Genomic DNA, 9512 nt, shown 5'->3' with positions numbered 1-9512 from the left:
AAAAAAATACCTTGTAAGAACCAAAACTGACATGGAGCCATGTCATTTTTTGGGAGAAATGACACAGCTGATAAAAATTACATAATAAATAAATAAATAATGTCATGTCATTAAAAACTGTCACGTAATTAAAAAATGTCCACGTTATCATGTACATGTTACTATTTTTGTGAATAAATGAAAGTTCATTTCTAAAAAGTAAAACTTTTAAAAGTCACTGCTATTTTTGTAAATTGAACTGTGTTTTTTATTTTCTGTAGTTATCCCTATATAAATTATCAAGTAACCAAAATCTCCATATGAACGCTTTGAATATTTGAAATAGGAAATTAATATATAAGCTTCGTTTAGCAAAACACTAAAACACTTACTAAAACAAGCATAGTGCAGATACGCTCTGCTCATATCAAATACTCGTAGTTTGGATTCAAAACTGAAGATTTTTTTTTAATCTAATAATAACCAAATTAGTATACAGCACTCACGTCCCCATAGCACACTATGTATTCTGCTAATAAGCTTTAACAGCCAATGCCTAACAATGGCTTTAATGGGCTTTTTTGATAACGGAAGTATTAATGAGATCACGGTTTTGGCAAGTGCATATAAAAGTACTAACTAGTGTTCACAAGAATTTGGCGAACTCTTCAAATAGCAGAAGCTGCATTCAGTAAGACTGAATAAAAAAGAGAATTTTTAGGTAAATCTAGCGCTACGACTTACGTTATACTAGCTTTATCATTCGAGCAAAAACGTACAAATCCTTGAAATTTCATAATAAGCAATCTCTCAAGAAGTATGAAAGGCTACCAAAAGAGAATAATTTCATGGTTACTGCGACAAACAAACATTATTAGTATGCCGGGAAAGTCATCAACATGCGAACTCATGTCATAGTCGCATTCTTTTTGTTTTCCTCAAGCTGTTGTAACTCGGCTAGTCTTTCAGCCCAGGCTCTATCCCTGGCAACTGCAGCCATCTTTCGTTCTATCCTCTGAATTTTCTTCTTCCTGTTGGCTTCCTGCAACTGAGCCTTACGTTTCTTCTTTTCTGCCTGTGCATTGTCAAAATCAAATTCACATAAATACGAACTATAGTGATTAGAGTTGGACAATCAGGTGGGTTGAATTATTTGCCAAAAATTGATTAGATGTAAGTTTTACTAAATATGTATCATGGATACTTAGGTGATAAAGTACTTAAAATGTATATTGGAGGATGTTCTTCTGGATGTGGAAAAACAAAAGTTAGTTTAGCTTGATGTGTTGGGTTGAGTCGGTTTAACCATAATTCACCAATCAAGTCAGTTGCATTGCACAGATCACAAGTACCTCTAAGGTGAAGCATATATGATATGAAGGACCTGTTTGTTGAATGTTGGATGACATGTTAAGCTCGAAACATAACAATTGATCTGAGCCAGGAGTTAGAGACTGAGAGGTGTTGGTTAAGACTAAGGCATGATGGTCAAGTACAGATGGTAAGCATGGAAAAGAGAAGACAAACCGCAAAACAAAAAATTTATTTTATTTATCAAGTATGGATCCATGGTAAATTTCCATAGCTATTGTCCAGGTTCTTTTTCTCCTAGAACTTGGTATTGGTACATGTAACAAACTTTGGTTAATCCACATCACATGAGTTCTGTATCCTCAACTCCTTTACTAAATGTTTTAAATGACATGATATTATCATTACTTTACTACGGAGTATATCATTTTCATTTATTTGTTCTACGAAATTGCTACTAATCTCAATTGTTGCTGATTTGAATAAATTTGTATAAGAATAGAAAAATGAAACTTAAGTTTTTCAAAACATTTCTATAATCTCTATTAATCAAGCTATCATCACAAGTACCATGGCACGTATAGCTTTTGGCAGGGAAACAAAGTAGACAACAATGTCAAGGCTGGTGATCCAAGAGGCCATATAGAGCAGAACTTTTAAGAGTTATTTTTTTAAAATATGGAGTGAAAAACTTTAAAATTATTGCCCCTTTGGTTAGTACTAATCCTCATTTTGCTAACAAAGTGCGTAACATCTTGGATCAGTCATTAGAGAAAAAAAACCTAACTAATTTCTTGAACTTCCTGGCCACCACATATACCTTACTTCGTAATGAATCGGTGATATTTGCTTCTTCCCTCTTTTTCCCTTAATAAAACTTGATAATAATAATGACATATGTAATAGTTACAACTTTCTGTGGATCATGCAAGCTCGTAAAAATCTATGTAGTTAATTTCGGAGTATACCGGTGGTATTTCGGTTTTCGGTCCTCCACTGGTATACCGGTCCAGAATTTTCACCAAAATTTCGGTACTGAGATTTTCAGTGAAATTTACCTAAACCTCACCAAAATCAGTCAAATCTCGGTCCAAAATTCGGTGGTAGTTTTTCTAAAAGAACAACATAAGAAACACTAATTTTTGCAAGTATTAACACTAATCTATCAAATATTGACACTTTTAAGCTTGACTTTGATATTTAGATTAAGTATTAACTTAATATATTTGACATTCATGTGTATAGTTGCTATCTTTATGGTATATATCTAATTATATATAATATTTTGCATAATGATAAAATTACCAAAATACCACTGAAATAACCGATATTTCAAATACCGGACCTTGACCGAAACACCGAAATTTCAGTCCTTAACTACTTAGTTAACAATCACAACTATTTTCTCATTCTCTTGTGACAGTTATCCTAACTATATTGATTCAGAGGTGGTAGCTAAGTTAAAGTAACCGATCCCATCTCCACGCAAAACAAGTCTCGTGAAAGATAAAGAATTCCCATGAATATGCTAACACGACTAAAGCTAAGACAACTTACCTGGTCTATTGATGAAGATAATTGCTCATGTTGATTTTGACCCACTCTACGATGACCCGTTTATTAAAGCTGAACTTAAAGACGACTATGAAGTTAAGCTTATCTTCACGCTGCCATATCTATACCTTTCTATAAAGTAAGGTGAACAAGCTTATATGATTACCAAATATCCTTCTAGAATGTGTTTTAGCCGGTAAAACTGTCATGGAGTGGCATGTTACTGCAGTTGATAACTTAATGCTAATAATCACTATCTTGCTGCCTACCTTATGAGATTGAGATTTTTAAATATATTGAACCTTATTTTTCTGGTATAGGTTTACAGCATTTCATCTATATATGTAGTTCTAGTTTATATAATTCTACAAAGATTCTGTCCCTTTATATTCAAGTTTTGTCTCAATGTATATAGTTATAGGTTAAAAGAGTTGGGACAAGAACATGTAAAACACAAAGGCATAATACGCATGTATGCTTATGCTTCTTTTTTTTTGTTGTTAAATATATTGATTGTGAATATTAATATACGTTATTAATTTTGTAAAAATAGTTACGTATATAAAGGACCCTGATATTTGCTTATACGATTTACTAATTTTACTGATCACGATTATTTTGGTTTCTCTAAAAGGAACACAAGATCAAAACGTATTTTCTCATATCATATCAAAGTGATATGGAAAATGAAATGTAGAAAATCAAACTGAAAATATCCTATGGTTATGCAGCAATCATATGTCATGATCAATGCAATTGTGCAATTCAGCTCTTGCAGATTAAAAAAATCTCCTATTAATAAAGCAAAATTCTGAAAACATCACGATTTTCTAAATGATGTGGAGGTTTATGTGGCACAGCATAGCCCCTGAACAAGCAATTCTTTCTTTCTCACTTTTCTTAGAAGACGTCATTATTTGATTATTGTTTGAAAGAAAATAATAAAACTATAACCATTATTTTTCTCTCCTAATTTCATAAACTATCTCATATGAACAAAATGGCATTTCTTATAGGTTGGATTTCACAGTGATCATGATGATTTCTACATCATGGACTCAATTCCCACCATCATATCACCATTCAAGCATCTTCTTTGTTTTGACTAATCTCTTAAATCACAAAGTATCAACGAGTTTTATAATCAATGGACTCAATTCCCACCATCATGGACTCAATTCCCACCATCATGATTTCTACATCATGGCCTCAATTCCCACCATCTTTGATCTATTTTTTTTTTCGTTCAATAATTGTTATTATAGTTTCTTTTGTCTTTCAGATAACCTATAATGCATATTTCCATCAACATTATGGTCAAGAAGTTTTTCGTTCTATAAGAATTGCAATAATGGGCTATTATTATTAATATACTATTTTAGCAAACTAACTTTGTGAAGGAGGTTTTATGCTTTCTTCGATGTTAAGTCTTTTGTAGAACAGTAAGTATCATATTATATTCTACTTTCTAATATGATTTTTAGTTTGCTAAAAAACAAACAAAAAAAATCATGACTATGCTATATACATATATGCAATAACATGATCTTTGTTTGTTGCATTGCATTGCATTGTTTGTACAAGTCATACTCATACTGGCATCCAGTCAGTATGCCTGAACTTATGTGTATCTTTTGGTTAATATATAAAGCTAACCAGGGTAAAATCCCTTTTACCCAATATATGCAATAACATTATTCAATACACGGGTTACTAAGCCAGGACAAGTTAAAAGCAGGATCTGAAATCTTGGCAAAATTCATCACTTTTGGACGTGTACGACATGACATGTAATATATAAGGGTTCTAAGTATTTGGACTTCTGTAATTGCATAGATCACATAAACTGATAAAATGCTATTGAGTTATCTAAGTACATGTAAATTGTTCCCCATAAAATTTGCTTGTTTTGACTCATCATAAATAATAAGTGACTTAAACTTATCTATTATTGTACATATAAATGGGTTAAGGCAGGTTACATCTTTATTTATATCATGTCAAGCAGCTACCGATCAGATGGATCAAAAGGGTCAAAAGTATCCAACATTCCAACTTTCTATACTATCTTATAAAGCATTTTGCCCTTTTTCAAATTCTCAATTAAGGATTTCAACTACCTAAATTACCCCTCTTTTTATTCACTAATTTAAACATCTCCACCTAATATAGCTATAATACCTTTAAATTTCCACCACTCATTTTTTCTCTTTCCTCCATAAATCACTTTATTCCTCTAATTAATTCAAAATCTTTTATCTCAAAAACCGTACATCTATAAATTATAAAAATTGTATGGGTGTTCTTAAAATTTCATGCTCTTTCATTAGAGATGTCATTCGATATACTTTCAACGAATTTTTAAATCCGAGAGCGGAGCCCGTTCAGCTAAAACATTTGGCTATCACATTCTATGACTTATCACCTCCTATAACCTATCACCCCTACCATCTCACCGCCGCAACGCGCGGTCACTTTCCCTCGTTATATTCAAATGCATAACCTTTAAAACTGCTTTATTAGAGTAAATTTGTGATCATATATAACAAGGTAAATACTTACTGAACTTTTAGAAACCATAAAAGAAAACCTACTTGTACTTCGTAACCTGTTTTGACCCACGAATGACCTATATTGCCTAACCCATCCATATTACCATCTCAACTAAAAGCTATCAACTGAGATTGCATCTATGAGAAAGAGCTGGGATATCATGTCGACAAAAAAAACTTCATTGATTTATGATGTGTCTAAGAATATAAACTTTGAATCAGCAATTTCAAAACAATAAGAAAGTGACTCTCAGTCTTTGTTGCTGATGTCACTCGCCTAATGGACTGATCATTAGTGTTACAGAGGACTACAAGAGTGTAGGTTACTACTGAACAAGGGACTTTTTGTGTTATCAACTTCACAAAATAGACAAATAAAAAAGAAACTTCGACAGCCAACAAAATCCTACTGTAGTCTTAACAGTAGTACAGTGTAATGGAAATTTAAGCCAGATATCAACACTTCTGCTTAAAGGCGGGAAAAAAGGTCAGACAACCATCCAAAACAGGTTTGGTACAAAACTGGTTACGTTCGACGGATTTAAATGAGTTTGATTAACCCGCAAACTTTTTCCCCATATACTTTTATAACGAAGCAACACATTAAATATGTTTAATAAAGCTATGCTATGACAATAAATCTAATAATAACCTGATTTCTGTTAATAAAACGATGTAAGATGCTATACATATTATAAATTCAAATTGTTGTTTATTATCCGCATTATGTGATTTGACCTACATGATCTATTAAACAGAAGTTGTAACTTAATTTGGCCTATTCATAAGTAAAAAACTTGAAATTCCCACTTCAAATTCTGAGATTACTAACTTCCAACATCTATCAATATACATCATTTCATGTGTTGTGTGATATAAAGCTTAGATTAAAGGAGGCAGGACATAAAATTTTGTGCAAGGGAAAAGTTTGTTTATGCAACCTATCTTAGTACTTCATCATATGATTTTATTCATTAGGTACGGATTATATAAAGGTGTAATATATGATAGCCACATGGTATTGGAAAAGGTAACATAACCTACCAGTATAAAGGCCCGTCGTTGTGCTATCCGCTTTTTTTCATTTCTATGTTTTACACTTCCAACATTAGGTTGATTTGCAGGTATAGGTTTATCAGGAACAAGCTTAACCCACGCATAAGGCCCTGCATTTGCACAGACAGTCATATTAAATTTACCTAATGATTTTGCAAACCGAATACAGAAAATGATACGCCATGCTTCCCTGATAAATTAAATAATATCAAAAAAAGCAATTAAAAGCTGCTCTTTGGGATTAGATTAACAGATTTTCCAGATGGTAATGTATCTCAACATCTTCCATTTGGAGCAAAGAAATCAAACTTTTATCACCAAAGTCTAGCTAGTCAAACAATGTAATTATTTCAATTTAACCTCAGCAAACTCAAGTTTCTGGAAATGATCAATTTTATGTTTGGAAACTCCAAGAAAATGAAGCAAAAATCAGTTCAATTTAAGTTTCATCCTCCTCTCCCATATCCAAACCTCAAGCTCCCACACATATACATGTCTGTTTGCAATGTTAAACATCAATTAGGGCCTTGAAGCATCCATTTTTCTCGTTCTACATAACATTATTCAGATGGGTTTGACTCATGTGGCATGTCTGATGACCCATTAACTTGTAGGTTGTGGGTTCAAGTCCCATGGTGGGCAATTTGTAAATATGTGTAGACTTTGTGAGATTTATTTAGTTGTGTTTCCAAAAAACAAACATAAGAAAACTAAGCTAAGCCCTAACCTTTAGGCTTCAAACTAGCCCTTTTCCTCCGGGACTTATCAGCAGGCCTTCTCTTTGGAAGCCGGGTATCTGTTAGGCTCTGAAATCCCCTTACAGAAGATGTGTGTCCCCAAAACAAATGGCTTTGGTAATGTGAGCCGAAGCATGGATATGATACATTCTTGTAGGTAGCAGAAAACAATGGCTTATATAAAGAAGATGAGGCGGTTGTGATACAACGAGAATGACTTAGAGTTCTTGACACTGGACGAATTAAGGATCTTAATGCACCAAAAAACATGATTGATCACCTGCAGAAAAATCAATATATAAATATATATTCTTTATTAGTTCGATATGCATAATGCAAGCATTTGATTTAAAACAACTTATTATAGAGATTCACCAACAAAAAAAAAAACTAACTGCGAAAACAAAGAATCATAGAAGAAAATGTATGTTATATGATCCAGGTAAGATCATAAGGGATGAGTGCTTAAAAATGCATTCAACTTTATTCAAAAGTCTATTATACGTATCCAACTCAAAAACGCTTCTATATTATGCGTTCAACTTTCAAATATCGGCATTGAGTGAATCCGATCGTACTTTCACTAACATGTCATTTAAATACCCTGCCGCATTCCCATTTGACATCCACATAAATTGTCATTTCAACAACCACAGTATTACAGATACATACGATAACGATATTTGAAAGTTAATTACAAACAATAAAAACGTTCTAAGTTTTATATATACAATAAACTTTAAACAAAAGTCGAATACATTTCCGAACACTTTTACCTAATTATATTAATAACAATGACAATATAATGTAAAAATTCAAGTCTTTGGGACACATAATACAACAGTAGTAAACAATTTTCCAGATTAAAGATACAAAATCTAATACGAAATCAGTTTTATTTTTCTGATAAGAAACTATACTATTCTATACAATACATATACATATAAATATAATATATAAAATATATATAATTTAGATATTAAAAGTATAACATAGAAATTAAAATTAAGGGTTTAATAAGAAAAGAAAACATACTTGAAGTAGAAGAAGCAGAAAAGATAATAAGTTGTTGAAGATCTGTTGGCAGTGAGAGAGGCGGCGGCTTGTTTTTCCGATCGGTGTTTCAATGGGCCGCGATTTGCATTTCGCAGGCTCGAAGCGGACAAATGAAAGTTTTGTTTGTAAAATGAAATTAAATAAAAAAAAATACTGTTATATAAATATATACTAGAATTTTTTTTACGACATCTTTAAAAAGGTATTCAATAAAGTGAGATTTGAGTTAAACTTTTTTAAAAAAACATTTAATGAAACGCTTAATATATAAATAAATGAGTTAATTGAATGAAGTTATGATATTATACAAAGTTCTTAACTCATATAAGATGAATATAATTTAGTGGTGATAAAAAAGCTTATAAACTTTAAATATTGCCACTAATGATTAATGCAATGAGAGTTTCAACTAACCAACGGCCTTAGCAAACTTTCATATAATTACCATAAAAAAAACGAAAGGAACCTCATATAAATGTTAAATAAAATAGATAATGAAATATCATTAGGTATAGACGTGATTTTTTAAACTAAAGAGAAGATATCATTATATCTAATAAGAAGATCTTAGATTCTTACAATATATATATTTATTTATTTATTTTAACATATATACGTTCATTTGTTTTCTAAATATATAGTTTATTTAAAGAAAAATATGGAGTTGACACATAGGATAAAATCTTATGTGGCAATTTTTCAAATTAGTTTTAAATTGCAAGAGGGCTTTAAAATGTTTGGTTAACTATTATTTTATAAGAGTTATAGATATGATATGATATGATGAAGCAAGTTAAATCTAGAGATAAATACCAACCAAATGTGGTAAAAATATTCACATGGTAAAAAAAAAAGGTCCTGATCTTTACACAGGATAAATTGATCAATACACTGAAATTATTTTTGAAGGACAAAACTACCCCTAATACTATATTTAATATATTTTAATATATTACGGTGTTTATTTTATTTGCTTTAATGTCAAAACCCTAATAAAATATATAACCAACCAGCCTCACGTTTTCAATTTCTTCAGCGATCACAATATTTTACCGACTTTCTACCACATCTGTTTCCTACTTCTGGCCATCTCCTTCTTACTCACGTGTAGAAAGGTGAGTTGATCTTAAAATATTACATGTAGAATTCTTAATATGTTACATGTAGAATTGTTAACTATGATTACAAAGTCGTCTTCTTATTTCAATTTTGCTACATTGCGTTACTCATTTAAAATGAAGATTCGTTATTTTAGGATTTTTCTTAG

General features: G+C 31.4%; 1 protein-coding gene across 1 annotated transcript; it reads right to left on the bottom strand.

The window, feature by feature from the left end:
* Positions 1–693: 693 nt before the first annotated feature.
* On the bottom strand, positions 694–8366 carry LOC122581900. The gene is made up of 4 exons (XM_043754216.1): positions 8225–8366; positions 7180–7469; positions 6441–6562; positions 694–1054 (listed from the first exon to the last, which is right to left on the bottom strand). Exons 2-4 carry the CDS (start codon positions 7457–7459, stop codon positions 887–889), a joined length of 570 nt encoding a protein of 189 aa, XP_043610151.1. The 5' UTR covers positions 7460–7469; positions 8225–8366; the 3' UTR covers positions 694–886.
* Between the last annotated feature and the right edge of the window lie 1146 nt (positions 8367–9512).

This window comes from Erigeron canadensis, chromosome 9, assembly GCF_010389155.1.
Source record: "Erigeron canadensis isolate Cc75 chromosome 9, C_canadensis_v1, whole genome shotgun sequence".
Lineage (NCBI taxonomy): Eukaryota > Viridiplantae > Streptophyta > Magnoliopsida > Asterales > Asteraceae > Erigeron > Erigeron canadensis.
The sequence above is the reverse complement of the archived record's forward strand: the minus strand, read 5'-3'. Positions and strand labels throughout refer to the sequence as shown.

Excerpts from the sequence above, each read along its gene's own strand:
- LOC122581900 (XM_043754216.1), bottom strand. The coding sequence starts at position 7,459 with ATGTTTTTTGGTGCATTAAGATCCTTAATTCGTCCAGTGTCAAGAACT. Across the intron at positions 6,563-7,179 it reads GGCTAGTTTGAAGCCTAAAG|GGCCTTATGCGTGGGTTAAG; the intron begins GTTAGGGCTTAG and ends GTGCAAATGCAG. Across the intron at positions 1,055-6,440 it reads AACGACGGGCCTTTATACTG|GCAGAAAAGAAGAAACGTAA; the intron begins GTAGGTTATGTT and ends GACAATGCACAG.